Here is a 19,244-nt window from a genome sequence, read left to right on the forward strand (position 1 = left end):
TTAACTGCAAAAAGGAACAAATTGAAAAGGTTTTTGTGACTTTGTCTCATGCAACACAGGGTGCAATGCAACTGTAACTTAGTCACATTAGAGATACACAATGACCATTAATTCCAGGTGTAAAGACGCCCGTACTGTATGTCAGGCCAAAATGAATACACCTCCTCAGATGCATTACTGTCCTTGGATGGTGTGGAGGAGTGCAGGGACTCTCATGAATAAATAAAGTGAATAATGGTTGTTCTTTTCAAAATGGATGTGAAATGTTTCCACAAAAGGTTAACAGCTTCTAAATAAGGACTGACATTTGTCATGGCTGCAGTGATGGGAGCTTAGCATGACCAACAGCAGCAGAACAACCACTCATTTCCAGCCTTGCTTTCAATGCAAACAACAATCTCTGGTTTGTCTTGAGTGATAGCTATGTGTTTTTTTTTTTTTTTTTTGTTCTTCACAGACTCTCTACTTCCCTTAAAATGCAGCTGTGGATGTCCTGTTTTTTTTATAGTAAACTATTCTATATGATAGATGCATGCCATTCATGTTTAAACTGTTGCATATATTTTTAGCCTGACTGAGATGGCAATGTCACTTATTCTGTTGGTTGATGACTCTGGTCCAGACTGAAATATCTCGTCAACTATTCACTGGATTACCCGTAAGTGTTGTACAGATATCCAAGATGGCCAGAGGATGAATCATAACAACTTTGATGATCCCCTGACATTTCCCCTGGCGCCACTATGAAGTTGATATTTGTGCTTTTTCAATTTTCTTTCTTTTTGAGTCCGACAGCAGAAAGATGACAGGAAATGGGGGGAGAGGGAAGGGAAGTGGTATGCAACAAATATCCATGGTTGAACTCAAACCAGATATTTAAAAGCCTCAATTGTTGGATAGTTTCCCATGCAATAAAGTACAGACATTATGTCCCCCAAGGATAAATTTCAATTTGTCTAATACTTTAAATTAAACTAATAACATTTCCATTGGCCTCAGCTGCTAAACGGCTAAAATAAAAATGATGAACATGATAAACATTACATCTGCTAAACATCAGCATGTTAGCAAACATTAATATGAGCATGTTAGCTTGCTGAGATCACAAAGCTTTGTTTTCTAGACGAATGCATAAGCAGTTAAATACATTAAACTAGAAAAACTGCCACAACCCAGTCACAGTCCAGGTTCAGAGGGTAAAATTTATGTTAAGAGTTGCAAACATACTGAAAAAGCAAGGGTGAACAATTGTCCCAAATGTCCTAATTTGGAATCAGTATTTCCTCACACTGAAGTCACTGTTGCTGAAAGCGCCCTCTGTTGGCCATGGAAGAGTGTCGACACCAATGTGTCTCCCTTGACACTCATGGAGTTGATAGGGAATTCTTTTTATCAAGCAGCAAGCTGTTATTAGATGCAGTCCTTCCCAGTTACAACAGTGCTGTAACTGCTCTAATAAAGTGGTGTCTAGAAATCGATGATGTTAAAGGATAAATTCAGCACACAGATGATTTAACCTGTCATCAGATGTCCTTGCCTACACCTCCCAACATATATAAGGATGACTAGATGAATAAATGGATAGATGAACAGTCTTGAGAGTGCTCAGATTTCAAAGCATGTGATGAAAGAGAATTGCTGCCTGAATGACAGACAGACAGACAAACTGGGTCGATATATTAAGTCATTAATCTTCAGGCTTTATTGGATGAAGAGTGACAGAGACACCTCCAATCAATCAAACCTTATGTAATCTTCTCACTGAAGCATCAGTCATTAAAACCTGCCTTTGTGAGTCTCCACCCACACACACACTTTTAAGAATGGCGAAAACAGCTACACACCACACGCTCCCACATCCTATCCCAGAGAAGTGCTGCTCACTGGATGGATGTGAACTGGATGCGAACCTTAATTCCCTCTCTGTTAAATTATTCTCTGTCTTTGACAAATGAGCTCAAATCCATGTATGATTGTGCCCCAGCCAGTAGAGGGCTGACAGTTTGGGCATGTGCTCAAACTCCAGTATCAATGATTGATCTAATAAATAACCATATCACTCTGTTTTTTTTTCAGCTTTGCAGAATCCCTACTGAGTTCTGTTCACCCTCCCTGTAACCCAGCCCACCCCCACCCCCCCACACTCAGGTTTGCCTTGGCAGATCAATGGAACAGCATGAGGTTAGCTTTTTAATTGAGCTGTCCTGAGGGGTGGGGGGTGTTTTAATGAGGCCAGGTCCTGTTTTCATCCTGACCTTTAAGGCTCTGCTCTATAGGTGTCCATCCTCTAACTTAAAAGGACTGTATGGCCTTGTAGGGCCACCCAAGAGATGTCAGACCTCACCAAGCTCCTCTGCAGAGGTTGACATTTTAACCTGTATCCAGTACACATAACAATGTACAGTGTATGAAACTTATGTCGTCAACACGAAACGCCAATGTTTCAACCCATGAGTATGCAGTAGTATTATGACATTATTAAAGGAGTACTCAGTCCACGTGTTGGACAACACCCATTTTCAAACTCAGCCTTCTTTTTGATCTCATCTACACACTTGTGAAGTTTTGTGATTGGATCTTGGTTGTGACACTATTGTGGTGCCAAAATCTGTCCACAGACATATAAACACCTGTCGAAGTGGTCAATACTGCCTCTGTGGTAATTCCCACTACAGTAGGTGTCTCCAGGACATTATGCTATGATGAAACACACACACACACACAGAGACTAACAAGATGAAAATAATACCAGCAACACTGTCACTGCTGGTAAAAAAGATGCAAAGCATTACCATTGCGAGAGGGAGAGACTCAGCCAGCAGGTAGACCTCTAGTACCAATCTCTTGAAGCCTTTAATTAATCTCTGGCCTCTGGAGCAGACAACAGAATTATAGCTCAGTTGTTGGTACACGGTTGCCTAATTACACATTATACACTCCTTACACAATAGACACAGAGCAACATTTGCATTCTTTTTTCAGGACACATGACAAACATTGCTTACACTTCCACTGGTTTTCTTTTTTTCCCCTCCATTTTGGTTTTCACCAACTCCTGAGAGAAATATCTGAATATTTAGATGCTGGATGCCTCACTATTTTCACCAATCTCCACCCACTTTAAAACTTTGCCTGTCTGCTCTTTGGTACTAGGCATGGAGTCCACTAAATTCAGATGCAGTAAACTACAAGCACTCACACACCTCCTTACATATTTCTTTTGATTAAACCATTTGCAACAGTCCACTAGCACACATGGACTGGCATAATGTAAGTAGTTTTAACATGGTTACTCAAAGTAATAGAACGTTTTACTGTGCCTTATTGACAACTATTGTACATCTAAAAAAGGATACTTTTAACACTTCTTTAAGATATTGCCAGTCTAGATGGGCCTGCTGTGCAGAAAAATGTTTGGTGAAGTCACACGGTCAAGATGAAGTCATTGGTTGAATCTATGTACTTCAAGGCACGTCATATTTCCTATGACTGATTCCTGCAAGTCCACTTGTCTGGAAGGCTGACTAACATTTAAAAGCCACTTAAAAAGCCATTTAATAGATACTGCATTGGTTTTCTTTTAGTACAACCCTCAGTGTTTGTCTTACATTAGCATCATAGAATGTTGTCAATATCACTGCTTCTAGCAAATGGCTGCAATGTAAAGGATGGACTATAGAGTTTTATTTATTGTGTGATATTTTGTGTGATATTTTACAATATTGGGGACACTTTATTGACTGGTGGAGTTTGCTCAGCTTTTAGTGTTTTTTGACTTGTACTACATTGTAGCAACACTAAGATATAAATTCCTAGTGGCCATAAGTTAAGTATAGAAGACAATTTCACCAAAGGTAAAACAAAAATAAGATAAAATCATACCGTAGAGACATGTAGTGCAGTGGTAAAAAACAATGACTTTTTTACCCCAGTAAATGTTCCAGAAGAAACAGAGGGGTAATTTCATTACAGCAGATACCATGGCAGGTACAACATTTTATTTGAAAAGGTCTGTTTTCTGTAAATGCCAGGCCCATGTCAGTATTAAGACTTCTGCTTTGAGGTGAAATTGCCCCCATTATAAGTAGGTGACCCAGTGCCATAGGTTACTATGGTTACATCAAAGCAGTCACTATTTAGGATATCAAATTACAAAAAAAATATAAAATATATCCTGATGGAACACATTCAGAGAACTGGGAGTGTGTCTGCCTGGTAGGGAATGACTCAGTAAATATTTGTCACCTGGGTGTAACCTGGCAAGACAGAGAAAGTCTCACTGGCAGGATATGACCACTGAGTGGAATGATCACTTGTCATCTTTGAAAACTGAAAACATTTGAGATAGCAAAAGTTGCCGTTCATCATAGATAGTTTAAATTTATAGTGAATTATGTTGGGTTCAGTTTTAAATTAGAGTCCATCTGACATCCACCAGTCCATTGGCACTGTATGAAATCTGTTTTAACAGCTTACCACAGTTTTGAATTGTAAATCAAATTTTAAGTGATAGCAGTAGGTCCTACTCAAAAAAGTGCATTTTTGCACATACTTACGCACAAGTACGAATCACCTTTCAGGGGGAGGACCTGAGGGAAAGTTGTCGTCTGATTCACTGGTGTCGCTCTCTGACTCACTGCATGTCCTGGAAGAGGTTTTGTCACATTTCAGTGTAGGCCTCTTTTTCCTTTCCAGATACCTGCTCCACCAGCTCTGACCTCTGGCTCACCTCTCAGTATGAGAACTGCCGATCTCCCACCTCCTCAAACACATTGTCCTCTATCGCCTCCTCCTCTTATTTTCATCTGCCTGACAAATTCCAGGACCAGGTCCTCCATCCTGGGATTTGTGCACAAGGTCTCTGCCTGAGAAGAACAATTATTAGAAATATATATCTGTTCATCCATCCATTATCTATACCACTTATCCATTGGGTTGCAGCGGGCCAGAGTCAGTCCCAGCTGACATTGGGTGAAAAGCAGGGTACATCCTGTACAGATAACTGGTCTATCACAGGGCTGACATATAGAGACAAACCAGTCACACTCACAGTCATTTAGAGTCTCCATTTAAGATGACCTGCAAGTCTCTAGACTATGAGAGGAAGACAGAGTACCCAGAGGGAAGAAGTATATATTCATTTCAGAAATCATTCTGTCTTATAACTTCCTCAGAACTTTAGCTTGAACCATTCTGAAGTATCTTTTATTAAACCATGTCTGGAGCAACACAGAATCAAGGTCTTAAGATGTAGTATATTAGTTCAACCTATCTCTCAACCCAATAACCAACACTTTGCAGCTATGTCAGCCAAAGCCCTTTTATGAAACAGCACTTTACACTGACCCTCAAAGGATAAGCGGTAAAGGTAATGGATAGACAGATGGATTAGAAGGAGAAATATGCAGTCATTTGCATACTGATATAGGTTAGTAGGAGGCATGATACTGTGTAGAGAATAAAAGCATACAGATGTCATGGAAGGTAAAAAGAAAATGTACAATGGTTTATTAAGTGAGTACAATTCAAAACGACAACAAAAACTAAAATCAAAATTATATAAACACCTTGTGTCACCATCTCCTATCTTCTGCTGCTGCAATCTTCAAAATTAATGACCATATCATTTTATCGCAAATTTGCCTTTTTAGCCAACACAAGCTGCTAACAGGTCTTAGGATGCTCATTCTTCTCCCTATTATACTGTGACTTTTTTCTGAACGTAGTTATTACACTTCCACACATATGTCTGTACCGCATTAGGTTTTTTTTTTTTTTTTAAATCACAGATTACTCAAAATAACAGCTGTTTTACTGTTAACAATAGTTTACCCATGTTACCTTTTTTCCTCTTATATTCAACATTTGTCTGTGATGACCCTTCATTCCAGTCTCCTCACTTATTTCAGAAAAAAATTTGGACAATGCTTTGCCTACACAGGTAGCGTAGTAAAAGCAGCATGTCAGCTGCTGCTGCTGCTGCTTTTGTCCTTTGTCAGTGTTGAGCTGCAGTACTGCTTCGAACACAGGTGCCTTTTGGCAGTTCTCATGTAAATATGAGAGAAAAAAAACAACATGTTAAACTTACAGATGAAAAAACAGACCAACAAAAACGGTAACTGACACTTCGTGCAGGAATTGCAACTGGCCAGCTCCCCTCTGGTTTGTTGACTTTCAAAAATACTTCAGATAGAATACTACAGGTGTCATAACTTGGATAACACTATCAAGGCATGTTTCAAGTCCTTATAATGCAGGAGCATGAAGCGGACTGTCAGAACTTCTTAAACAGCAGTTTTCCTCTTGATGAGTTGTGTCCACAAACATTTCTTCTGATGAGACCACTGACAGAGTAAAACAGCAAGAGTATATAATCTGGAAAGAGTATATGTGTTCAGAAGAACATGTCCTGGAAGAGGTTTTGTCCCATTTCAATGTAGGCCTCTTTTTCCTGTGCAGACATCTGCTCCACTAGCTCTGGTCTCTGGCTCACCTCTCGATATGAGAATGGTCGACCTCCCACCATCACCACTGGCTCATCTCCAACCTCCTCAAACTCATCATCGTCCTCTTCCTCCTCTTCAGCCCGTTGCAGAGCAGCTGCGGCAGGGGGAGGACCTGAGGGAAAGTCATCATCTGATTCACTGGTGTCACTCTCTGAGTCGCTGGCATTAGCTGTGGCAGAGGCAAGTCCCCTGGTAGCAGCGCTTGCTCCACCTCCACCTGCTCCTGCCACAGCCCTCTTCTCATGGATGAGCAGAGCACGCATCACTTCCTCATTCTCATCCAACTGACCAATTCCAGGACCAGCTCCTCCATCCTGGGCTTCGGGCACAACATCTCCACCTGAGGAAAACAATAATTATTAGATATATATTCACCTCTGAAATCATTCTGTCTGACTTCTTCTGAAAGCTTTTCAGATTTTGAACCATTCTGAGATATTCCTATTAAACTGTGCCTGGAACAAAACAGAATCAAGGTCTCATGATGTGGTATGGTAGGTTCATTTTTTCTCACAAACACATCAACCAACACTGTGTAGCTGGTGTCTGCACTCAACTCTGTGCCAACTGTCTCATGTAAATTACAGGAGTCACATTCTCCCAATAATTTAATCAATCAATATCAATAATTTAAGCTTCCTTCTGCCTTTGGATCAAATAGCTTTTGAAAAATTAGTTGCAGCTGGAATTTCAGCACGAGACTAACATTTAATCAATATTTTGTTAAAGTATCAGATCAGACTGCGTATCAGCAGATATGGAATCTGAATCTGAATATGCTGAGGGATTCAAATTGGGAGCCAGAAAAAGTGGGAAAAGTGTGACATCCTTACTTATTGGAGGTATCTGAATAAAAGCTTTATTTAAACAGTGTGACTCTCAGAAGGGCAACAAGGTCATTACAGACAGGTGCACAGAGATTTGGAAGGCATAATTCATGCCATTTCCACAAGAATGGATTTTATTAATGATCAATCCTTGCTCAGCCATGCACTAATCAAGTGTGATTATTTCAATTAAGCAATTACAGTTCAATGGGAGACAGGCTAGGCCTGATTGCTGCATGCCCTTAGGTGGAAAAACACTGTCAGCAGCAACAAGGCAGCTAGGTGAAAGACCACTCTGGCAGTGGGAGATAACCTGGGTTGACCTGTAATGGCCTGTTTCAACTACAAAGAGAGCAGTGATTGAAATTAAAGGTCAGAGAAGAGCAGCCAAAGGTTTGAGTCTGGATAGGGCTTGTTGCAGTCCATCCCTACCATCATCTTTCTAGTTTCTGAAAAACCTTGTGTTCAGCGAGCCACCATGGACAGAAAATAACATTTAGGATTAAAACCAGTAGCAGCTGAAAGTGGGAGGGAATTTAATTCCAAATTTAAGGTCCTCTTAAAGTTAGAAATCTTGAGATTATGGCAAAGTATTCGCTTCAAAATGGAATAAAAATTACACCAATGTTACAGTACTCTGTTCCTTCAGAGCTAATTAAATTCTACACACAGTGACCTCATGATTGAGCACAACGCAAAGAAAACTTACGGCTCTTGAGGATGTCAGGCTCGCTGTAAGCACCCTGCACGGTGCTCTGGGTCAACCAGACGGGCCTCTCCTTAGGTGCCTTGCCCTCATTGGCCTGTTTCTGTTGGTCATCCTGCTCCTCCATGCTGATAACCACATTCTGGGTGTACAGGTCAGCGTAGGATGAGCCTTTGTTAGACCAGGCTTCGCGGTGGGGACCACTTGCAGCATTTCCTCCGGATACTGCAGAACGTTCCCGGCTACAAAAAAGATTGAGCAAATAACCTTTAAACAATGACCTTCAACAGTTAATGAAAGAATAAATAATAATAATAAAGAACAATTGTGAGAGAGTAATTTATTTCAGCTACTCCTGCAGCTCAATAGAATAGAATTCCAATGTGGCACAGTTATAAAGTTAGTCTCACTGCAGCAATCATTGCTATAAAAGCAAGATGTGACTCAGGTGATGCTGCCTGGGGGAAATAAAGGTAGGTGCATTGACTGTGAGTTCAAACCTGACCTCTGTTTGAGCGCAGGGATCTCAGTAGGCTCAGGTTCCAGCAGGTCATGAGACAAGTTGACATCTTCAGTCTCACGTAGCAGTGCATAGATGGGTTCGATCTGCTCATTGAAGCGTGCCACCAGCGTCCTAGCATCAGGACAGACAGACTCGTCTTCTTCTACCTCCGTCTGGCAGAAGGTGCAGCGAAATGTACCTGAGAATAAAGAAGGAACTCAATGAGAGGGGATGTTCAGGTAACACGCTTGGCCAAAGCAGATATCATCTACCTGGTCCTGCGTCTGGACGGGTGTCCTACTCATACTTAATGGGTCAGTCTAGGTTTGATTTAAAGATATTCGTGGGTAATGGGGCAGTTCCAGTACTGAGCTGGGTGGGTGTGGGTTCACAAAATTTAACCCATACAGGACTCATAAATGAGTCAAAATAAACTAACAGTTGGGATTCTGGTGTGTTTTGTCAAAATATGCATGCTTGGTTTGTTGACTGAGAAGGTCAAGACTAAACTGAGGAGTCGTGAGTGCTACTTCACTGTGTATGTATCCAATTTAATATTAAGATATCTATGCACATGCAGTATGAAAATGCTGGCCACTACAGGGGTTAAAATGTGTGCCACTATAATCCACTATGCTAAAGTAACAATATTTGAAATGTACAAGAAGTTTTGTCATGATGCTTTCATTCTGATATATTATTAAAGCCAAAATTGCACTTTGTTTACATTTGTTTTCATTTCATGGTGTCAAACTAAATGTGTGTTTAGTTTAGTTAGCTGACTGTATGTGTGGAACATGACTCAGTAACTAAGGGGAAATGTGGCCCCTACAGCCAGACCAGTTGGAAAACACTGCTCTGGGCCTTGTTGCATTGTTGTGGCAATGACACAGCAGGCTCTCTTCTCAGAGATAACAAGAAATCATAGTTTATTCCACTGCAACTATCTTTTCTGAGGATAATTTCAGAAACACTACATTATATTTGCAAGTGGTTTGGATCTTGTTTACACTGCACATGCATACACACACCTTCCTTCCTACCAGTAAAAGAAGGGCACGTTTGGCCATCTGCTTCTCTTTCAGTAATTGGAACTGTTCCAGCATTAGCACAGACCCCATGTCTACCTTGCGTCTATGTGTGTAACAGAGATAAAAAACTAAGTGTGTGTGTGTGTGTGTGTGTGTGTGTGTGTTTGGGGGGGGGGGTCTTGACAGAGACAGAGAAAGACAGAAGAGTGTTCATAGTGCCACAGTAGAGTGGTACGAAAGACAGCCACAGAACATGGCAAAAATAAAAAAATAATAAAAATAATAATAATAATAACAAAATAATAATAAAAGAACTTTTTTTGATGCTGAGGAGATTGTTGATAATAAGACCAAGAAGAAAGTCTTAGCAGTCTTCTCCTTTTCAGTGACATACATCTACCAAAGCCATCATGAAATCATTGTGACTGTTCCTTTCCATCACAATAAATTAAAGAATGCAAACACTTCAAATTAGTCCACCATTGCAGTAAGCTAGGTTCTACCTTAAATAGGTTAAGATTTGCATTCCTACAAGTCTGAAGCAAACCTTAGATATCACCAACTGATCAAAGAAAAACAAACATGAACATTTTATGCTAAAAAACAGCTATTTGTCACCAAAGGCTGGGGGTGCCAACTTGTCAGCTGGAATGAGAACAAAAATGTATGTCTTTAAACACTGACACGGCACGCTGTGAAAAGTCAGAGCTACAGGGTTTTCGGCTCTCCTTTGTGGGTCAGAATGAGCTGGAAGACCAGTAATGTCATTTCCCATCCCTATGAGGTCACACTGAGTGTTGCTGGCCCCACAGAAGCGACCGGTCCATCAGACTACCATTGTGTGAGCTCTAGGTATTATTTTTGTCAGCTTCTGTCAGGGTGCAGGGTTACCGCCTTCACAGCAAGAGTTGATACCAGTTGAGATATGTTGAAACAAGAGACAAGTACAAAGGAATTGGCAAAATGATTATCAATGTGTCACCAGGAATGCTGACTGTTCCAAAACAGTACCAGGAAGCTGAGAATGTGGATTCTTTGCAGTATGAAATTTACACTGGCTATCAAATGTATTTATCTAGTGTGGAATTATTGTGCATTTTCTCTCCCTCTAATAGTTATATGTGCCATTTTGGGCTACAGGTTTTTTTACGACTCATCCATGACAAAGTAGATATGCTCACATTCTTTTTTTCTCCCCAAAATAACCTGTAAGAAGAAAAAGGTAATTTTGACAGTCTAAAAAATGTGGCCAAACTGTAAAACACACTACATAAATTAAATAATTCCTATTCAACAGAAGAAGTCAATATAGGATGCTATTCATTAACATGGTAGCAGACCACAACCCTTATTTTCAGATTCCCATCAAATCTGATCAACTATTTCCAACAATTATTCATTCAAAACGGAGGTTTAAATTTAAATAATGAATGTCTGATAAAACATAAGTGACATCTTGTGTAAAGCAACCTATCTGGGTATCCTAGCAACAGTGGTGGTTGATCAGTAATCAACCTTCAGATTGGCAGATGGTGTAAGCAGGGTGCCTCATTCTGACGGACTTGACAATGAATGCGATTTATGAATGAATACAGTTCAGAGAAAGGCTTCTCCTTCCTATAAACCATTGGATGATGGCAAATACACCATCATCATCATCACAAGCACAACATTCTTCTATAGCATTATTCCTTTCAAATGCACATTCTTAGCAAACATCATATCTTGGTGTTCCATGTCACTGAGAGGGAAAGCACTTTCAGAAACAACTCGGAAATAATTAAATTCAATGATATGTAATTTTGTTATATGAATTGAGGGGAAAGCTGTTGGGAGCATCACATCTTTGTGACACTTGAAGCGAGGTGTGAGGTTTTATTAATCAATTATTAATTTCAAAATGCACATGCGAGTCTATGTCCACCACAATGCCATGGTTATTTAGCTTCATCCTCCCTTTAAATTCTGCATATCCCCACCCACACTTTGCCTAAGATGATCAAGCCTTTCTGGTTGCCTCTGTTACTCACCTGTCAAGCACATGCACTAACACAACATAATGGATAACTCCTAGTGAAAAGTGAGTGATGTGATGCCCATTTAGAAGCAAGGTTTTGGACAGCTGCCAGCCCATATTGAGACAGGGTGAGAATCGCAGTGTGACAAGGACAGATGAAGGAAAAAAAAGCGTATAACTGCAGGGTGAGAGGAACAAAGAGTGATTCAGTAATCTAGGTTGAGATGATGGAGAGCAGCAGATGAATTAATATGGACCTGATATTACTCAGCCCTCCTTTTATTTGTTAAAACAGTCAGCCAACCTGACAGCATCATGGCATGTGTCAGATCTCACTCTAGTCGATCCATTGCCATCACATATTATTATTATTAACTAAGGCACAAATGGAACCCTGCAGCTTGGTTAAAATATTTCTTGGCAGGCAGAAAGAGGACCTAAGGCCCAAAGGCTGATCATCCATTTCTGCAGTAACAGGGAAGTCTAATCTACCCAGTGGAAAGTAAACATTTTATTCTTGTACTGTAGCATAACAGGAATTTAGGAAAACAACTCATCTCTTGTGAACTGCTGCATGCAACAACAAACAGTTTCATCAGTGTAGAAGTCCCAGTGGCTAAACAAATGATCTGAATTGCATTGGAAATGGAAAAATGATTATTTAAGACTACATTTTAAAATCATACTAATTATTCAGGAGTGGTTAGATGTGTCAAACTTACACTGTGCTATTTCAGTAACAGGTAGGGAACAGGGGCAGCCAACAACACCCACAAATGTCAAATTCAATTACTGTTCTAATGCTTGGCCAGAATTTGTTGACTGTCTAAAAACAAATTCAAACTGTAATAAGAACTAACAGACACTGCGCCCCTCAGGTGGGTTTGTAGAATTTTAATTGTTTGCTCTGTTGGAGTTAATTGCCCCTCCTCATAAGCAGGATAAACACAGAATGGAGGCAAGCATCCACAATGCCTACTTCTTTCTGTAGAGTATTTCTAAATACAGTACTAAAATGTTATTCATCAGCTGCACAACAATAATTAGTGATGAACTAATTACTGTAGCTATTAAAAGTAGGGATAGTTGTAATAAATTAATGATCAATTGTTGATCGCTAAGAACTTTGCTGATCATGAGGAATGTAATCAATATGTTCATATGAATGAGGTGGTGTAGTGCGTCTTGAAGAATTATAATAATTTTCACCAAATGGCAGCAACCAGCAGGAGGCCCTATTAAAATTTAACTGAGAAAACTGAAAGTTTGGTGTGGGACCGGATGGGTGCCTTCTGGATTCATACAAGTTACATTTTGGGAGAAATGTCTGCATTAAATAGCCTAATATCATATTTTTTTAATTGACATATTTTATTAACATTTGATATGATTGCTAACTTTTTAATATATACATATACATATATAGATATATATATATATAGATATATATATATATATATATATAACACAGGTCGTGCCATGGACATTTAAAGTGATGATTCCACACAGTGCCAGCACTAACTCAACTCTGACATGACAGAATATTAATTTAATGAAATCACTTACTAATCAATAGCCCCAATTAGGGTTTCAATGTACACACTGTGAGTGTAATGGCAGCACCAAGTCATGGCTGCCACACATATGCAGATTAAACATTAAACAATTAAAATTGCTTGTAGACACACTCAAATATTTATTTATTTTTGTTTAAAGCTGAAGTAAGAAAAAATGCAACTTTAAAAATCTGTTCAAATAAAATAGACCGGCACAAACCATAAAATGCATAGAAGTGAGCTGTCTTTGGAAGAACCACCTTTTTTAATAATTACTGCAATTTCAGTCTCGTTAAGGCCTTGATGTACTGAATCAACCTGTTATTACTGAGTCTGATATGAGTACATAGTTTCACTAAAATTAAACTGAGCATGGACTGCCATCTAGAGGTGAATTGTCCTGTACTCCATAAAGGACAGACTGCTAATAATTTTTATTTTTACATTATTGTTAAACAATTACAGAGCACAAAAGAGATCCTGGTAATATTTCTGCCTTGGCAAAGACCAGAGCCTTAATTTAGAAGTGATACATCTGTTTCTATATATCCAATGTAGATTACCTACATTACTCACACACCACTTAACACTTTTAATGAGCTGGTAAATGCCTTGACTAAAAACCCAATTGTGTTTAGGAATGGCAATCAGGTCTGACATGAGTGGAAACAAGTTAGTTTAGGCCATTTGTTGTAATAGAAAGTAATTCCAAATACAGTTAACAAGAATTTTCAGCCAGTTCTTTTTTTAGAAAGCTACTTACATGTGTCTATCCAAAACAGGACATATAAAAAGTTTTCTATGTCTCCCCCCCCAATCTTTTTTTTTTCCCTAACCTTTTTCTTTCTTTAAAATCAACTCAATTCTTCTTGTTATATTGGCTGATCACAAGAAGCCACAACATGCACAGGGCATCATCATAAGGAACACAAAAGTTATGGGATCTTGGGGTACTTTCTGCTCTGATTTTTACTCCACCTTGGTGTCATATGCCTCTTGTGTCAGTAGTGTTGTAATATTTGACTTGTATTGAGAGTGCATTTCAGTGGTCTGTGACTCATCTCCAAATGAGCAAAAAGTAGATTTTACTTTCTACAACACACAACTTCACACCTGCGGTGCAACCATATAACCACGTCTTTTGTAAGAGAGCTATCAACCATTTTTTCTAGATGGACACTTTCTTAGGCAGCACTGAAATGTAACAGTGCTGATAAAAAGCACAATTCATCACTGTAATCATTCAAAGTAAATGGCCTTTTTATATAGAGCATCAGAACAAAAAATCTGAACGATTTTTTAAACACTTCTCGGTACAAAAATGTGACACTCTTAGGAAGGGTACTTGGGTACAAATCAGAATACCATGCCATACTGTAAAAAAGTAAACTAAAATTCCACAAAACTGCCAAAATACCTTCCCATATTCAAGTGTATTGAAGATCAACACCACTTATGTGCTATAGAACTATAGATAGTTTGTAACTGTAGATAGTTACTTATAGTATGTTACTTAATATACCTGTCATTGGGTCGAACAGCTGGTTGGCTTCTAGGTCTGTGAAGGTGGAGAAGCAGCAAGGGCACCTGAAGGAAGCACGGTTGGTGGAGTCTCGCTCATCTGTCTCAATGCGCCGTCGCATGTGGTCCAATTTATACTTGACCACATTGACCAGTACCCTGTAAAATTGGAGTAACAAAAGGTGTCATTGAGGGCAACATATAGTCATAGGAGGATAAACTGTCTTTGATGTGGGTTATAAGATAAAAATCAAATATTTCTCTAAACAAAGACTGCATTTCATCTATTGACTATTATTCTGTGGTGCATTGGCTGAGATAGGTATTATTTTTCCTTACAGGGGTGATTCAATGGCACCAAGACTGCAACACTGAGTCTTGTACTGTGAGCTGAGGCCACTGAAACATTGCTGACATGATGTGCAGATTGATAATGCAAACACCTGGAAGGTGGATGGTGTCACCCACCTCATAGTCCCTAGCCTACAGCTACAATAAAACTCCATCTGTAAGCAAGTGTTTTTGAATTGAAATTTGAAAATAACCACAAAACCTGTAATTGATGAAGTAGTAGTTGTGCCGCGTGGTCTTGCCATCTGGGGCTGTCTCCACCCTCATGCGGCATTTGACAAACTTGTCTGCCTTCAAGGTGTTGAGTACTGAGCGCAGCTGTTTACGGTCAAACTTCAGCAGCTCCAGCATGTCCTCCTCACGTACACAGGGATTGCGGATCAGCACATCCAGGGCCAAGGCGTGCTCCACTCCATAGAAACCCCTTACCACCTGCTTGGCTAGCCGCTTAAGTGCTGCAGGGACCTCGGTCAGTAGCTCTGGTTCTATCATCTTCTGCTGTGCAGAGATATGAAACCTCTGAAAAGACTGAAATGCAGTTGCCTTGTGAAAAGATCTGAGACAGCAGTCAGGAACTTCAGGAAAACAATGCTGAGAATGAGCGCCTGGGAGTTCATTAAGCCATCAATGATTAGGTCAGAAACCTTAATCACTCAAAGTTTGGGAGGGCGTTTAAGTAAACTTTGAATGGAAATCAAAAATATATTGAGCAGCATTAACACACGAAGGGAAAAATGAGGGAAGGGAAGACGTTCTCCTAAAAACGTCCCTTTCCCTTTATTTGAACTTTTCGTTTAAGAGTGTTTACTTACATGCAATATTTCTGCTAGACTGTTGGACAACTGTTAAACTACTACTAAACTAGCTTTGTGCTCACATTCACAGAGTGGTGGCTAACACTCACAGATTACACTGACAGCTAAACTGACTACTGGCTTGTGGCAACTTAACGCTATCTTAACGTTAGCTAACTCGAACAAAGAAAAATAACAGTGACTATAAGTGCGGGCACTGTAGTTGGCTGGTAACGTTAAACCATTCGTCCATTTGATAGAAAGCAATTGTCTTACATTATCTTTATTTTCAGATTGCCGATGGTACCTCGCGTTAACTAAACTTAAACCAGCATTAACTTAGTTTTCATAAAACCGTCAGGCGGTTAACGCGTTTCTTACCAGACTCTCTTGATGTTCCACCAATACGTTAACCTCCAGCTACCGCTTCCTTAAGTCATTTACACGATGGCTTGGTCTCAAACGAAATCAGCTAAAACTCATACATTTCCACATCTCAATCTTGTTGCTACATTAGCTAACATGCTTCCTCGCTTATTTTGAGAAGAAGAGCCCGGAAAGAAAACCAAAACCGCAACGAAAGGTTTTGTTGAATTCCAATTGGCCAAGCCGTAAAATTTGCACTCAATAGCCAACCGAGACTAAACAATATTGATTGATATACATTTCAACCAATAGTTATGGTTTTTGTAAAACTGAGTCATTTTTTAGAACCAATCGGATTAGACATTAAAGGCGGGGTTTCCACTGTTTTCTTCCGGGACGCAGCTGTCACCAAAAAATGGCTTCTCTTGACAGAGTAAAAGTGTTAGTTTTAGGCGATTCCGGTAAGTAAAGTGACATTTTCGCAGGTCAGACTGTATAAATACGTTTGTTATATATAGTGAAACATTTGTTTGGTTTGGATGAAGTTCCCGCTGTTCGCAACCCCTTTAATATTTAATTAAGAAACCACAACTCTTGTCAATAGTCTTTTAGTGACTCAGTAAACCTGAATACCTTATGCAATACTATTGTCATGTCGGCTGGTAATTACACTGAACAGATCATGAAAAATATTTACTGATGTTCTACAAGGTTTGTGCTTTAAGGGAGACGAATAATATGTTACTTTGACATGTTTTTCCGATGGAGGATGGAGGCTTGTTATCTTATAAAGGGAACCTCGTCTTCATTGTTGTACAGTTGGTAGTGGCAGTGGTAATATAGCATCACATCAGTTAATGAATGTGTGTCTTTGTGCCAAGGAGTCATTTCCCATCAAAATTGTCAATCATTAATCCCTACTTCTTGTTTTCTTTGCAGGGGTGGGCAAATCTTCTTTAGTCCACCTTCTGTGTCAGAATCAGGTTTTAGGAAATCCATCATGGACTGTTGGTTGCTCGGTGGATGTGCGGGTGAGTGAGCTGAGATAACCAAATTTATAACATTTGAAAATGTTGGATCCATACTTGCTCTACAAAGTAATATCAGACAGTTATTGCAGTGACATGACAATATATGGTTAATGTCAGCTAATATAGGACTCAGCACATTCACGTTAGATGAAAATGACTGCAGCACTTACATGTTACAGGCACTTTACAAGATTAAAATAATTAAGTGTTGAAATTATCATTCAACTACAGGTTCAAGACTATAAAGAGGGAACCCCAGAGGAGAAAACCTACTACATTGAACTCTGGGATGTTGGAGGATCTGTAGGCAGTGCCAGCAGCGTCAAAAGCACAAGAGCGGTCTTCTACAATTCAGTCAATGGTAAAGTTGATTTCATATGATCATTTAAACAAATTGGAAAACATAAGGTCTATTATTCAGGTATGTTTTGTTGTTTTCTGGATTATTTCAGGAATTATATTGGTACATGATTTGACAAATAAGAAATCCTCTCAGAATCTCTACCGCTGGTCACTAGAAGCTCTGAACAAAGATTCATCTCCAACAGGAGTCATCGTCTCAAATGGGTAAGTAGATGTGTTTTTGATATTCTTTGTTTTCAAAGGGTGGAGAATTTACACCACACTAATGCAGTTGTCAAAAATAAAGATACAGATAAGTGACTCAAAATGTTGGTGAACTTGGGAGTTCAGTCAGGTTTTTTTCTCCCTGCAGTGACTATGATAGAGAGCAGTTTGCTGAGAACCCAGTGCCTTTGCTGCTAATTGGCACTAAGTTTGACCAGATCCCAGAGAACAAACGCAATGAAGTTCTCACCCGAACAGCCTTCTTGTCTGAAGATTTCAATGCAGAAGAGATTAATCTCGTAAGTTAACTTTTTTAACAGGCTTTGAAAAGTTTTCCCATCAGAACAATTTGAAGGGAGTTATCATCATATTCTACTCATCAAAGCTGTAAGATTTAATCTGAGAAGGAAAAGACTCACTTGCTTTGAAGTTCGTGGCTAACGTGCTATTTTGTTTTCCCAGGACTGCACAAACCCACGATACCTTGCTGCAGGCACATCAAATGCAGTGAAGCTTAGCAGGTTCTTTGATAAGGTGAGAAATCTACAGGAAGAGTTCTGTAATGCAGCATGCAGTTAATTTATATTTCTGTCTTTTCTTGTCTTTTCATACAATATGAAAGGAGAATATCATTATTTGAACTGTACATCTTCTCTATATCAAAAATTGATTTGACAATCAAGTGGGGATCTTCAAAAATCTGTAAAAATTCAAAGTTCCTTGTAAGTTTTGCATCAAGAGTAATGCAAAAAAATGTAATCTCTCTCTTAACAGGTAATAGAGAAGAGATATTTTACAAGAGATCCAAGTCAGGTAAGTTTCAAATTTCCAGGCTTGTTATAAAAATAAGATAAACAAATCACAATGTCATAATTATTTTTGGTAAATTGAAGTGACTGATGAGGATTAAAGTGTAATTTTAACACCACATTTCTTTCGCTTTCTTTGCAGATGACGGGTTTCACAGACAGAAAACGGTTCAACTTCAAAAGTTTGCACTATGACTAATGAGGCATGAATACTGCAGCAGTGGTCTAGGGTTTGACCATAATGTGTGGGCTTTAGACCACAACTGTCACACTCACTGAAATACTTTCTCTATCTGTCCTTCTTTTGCCCACCATTGTTAAACTGCCATTTCTTCTTTGTGCTATTCAGTTGAAACTCATCTTCATCAGGTATTATAGCATTACTCTAACCCATACCACAAAAGAATTTTAAAATGAGCTTTATAAGTAAAGATAAATGTGTGCATAGGTGACAAAACTGGCACAGGAAATGAAGCTTAAATCAGAAATGTAGAGAAATGTTCCAGCAAGATGATGTGATAGGAGATAGGCACATTCTATAAATGTACAATGAGAGTTTTTGTTAAAACCAATTTCAGTTGATTTAATGCCAGATTTTTGAAAATACAAGCGACTGTGCTTTTTTCACATTTTTCTCAAAGCATTCATATACATCAACTT

General features: G+C 39.2%; 2 protein-coding genes across 4 annotated transcripts; one reads left to right on the forward strand and one right to left on the reverse strand.

Moving 5' to 3' along the window:
- Window positions 1-5,475: 5,475 nt before the first annotated feature.
- On the reverse strand, window positions 5,476-16,381 carry gtf2e1 (general transcription factor IIE, polypeptide 1, alpha). 3 transcript variants are annotated; one of them, XM_018681989.2, is made up of 6 exons: window positions 16,193-16,381; window positions 15,220-15,512; window positions 14,668-14,825; window positions 8,545-8,740; window positions 8,043-8,281; window positions 5,476-6,846 (listed from the first exon to the last, which is right to left on the reverse strand). In XM_018681989.2, the coding sequence occupies exons 2-6, from the start codon at window positions 15,507-15,509 to the stop codon at window positions 6,395-6,397; spliced, it is 1,335 nt and encodes a 444-aa protein (XP_018537505.1). In that variant the 5' UTR covers window positions 15,510-15,512; window positions 16,193-16,381; the 3' UTR covers window positions 5,476-6,394. The 3 variants fall into 3 exon arrangements, with proteins under 3 accessions (XP_018537505.1, XP_018537504.1, XP_018537503.1); XM_018681988.2 differs by having other exon boundaries at window positions 15,220-15,515; XM_018681987.2 differs by having other exon boundaries at window positions 15,220-15,545.
- A 146-nt stretch (window positions 16,382-16,527) lies between these two features.
- On the forward strand, window positions 16,528-19,233 carry LOC108886886 (rab-like protein 3). The gene is made up of 8 exons (XM_018681992.2): window positions 16,528-16,638; window positions 17,117-17,208; window positions 17,440-17,569; window positions 17,661-17,775; window positions 17,924-18,074; window positions 18,238-18,309; window positions 18,550-18,588; window positions 18,727-19,233. The coding sequence occupies exons 1-8, from the start codon at window positions 16,593-16,595 to the stop codon at window positions 18,781-18,783; spliced, it is 702 nt and encodes a 233-aa protein (XP_018537508.1). The 5' UTR covers window positions 16,528-16,592; the 3' UTR covers window positions 18,784-19,233.
- The last annotated feature ends 11 nt before the right edge of the window (window positions 19,234-19,244 follow it).

Source organism: Lates calcarifer, linkage group LG1 (genome assembly GCF_001640805.2).
Source record: "Lates calcarifer isolate ASB-BC8 linkage group LG1, TLL_Latcal_v3, whole genome shotgun sequence".
NCBI lineage: Eukaryota > Metazoa > Chordata > Actinopteri > Centropomidae > Lates > Lates calcarifer.

What these genes read in the sequence shown, in the direction of transcription:
- gtf2e1 (XM_018681989.2), bottom strand. Translation starts at nt 15,509, where the DNA reads ATGATAGAACCAGAGCTACTGACCGAGGTCCCTGCAGCACTTAAGCGG. An exon ending in ATCCCTGCGCTCAAACAGAG is followed by an intron (nt 8,282 to 8,544) that starts GTCAGGTTTGAA and finishes TCTTTTTTGTAG; the next exon opens with CCGGGAACGTTCTGCAGTAT. An exon ending in GCCTGACATCCTCAAGAGCC is followed by an intron (nt 6,847 to 8,042) that starts GTAAGTTTTCTT and finishes TGTTTTCCTCAG; the next exon opens with GTGGAGATGTTGTGCCCGAA.
- LOC108886886 (XM_018681992.2), top strand. Translation starts at nt 16,593, where the DNA reads ATGGCTTCTCTTGACAGAGTAAAAGTGTTAGTTTTAGGCGATTCCG. An exon ending in GTTGCTCGGTGGATGTGCGG is followed by an intron (nt 17,209 to 17,439) that starts GTGAGTGAGCTG and finishes ATTCAACTACAG; the next exon opens with GTTCAAGACTATAAAGAGGG. An exon ending in GGAGTCATCGTCTCAAATGG is followed by an intron (nt 17,776 to 17,923) that starts GTAAGTAGATGT and finishes TTCTCCCTGCAG; the next exon opens with TGACTATGATAGAGAGCAGT.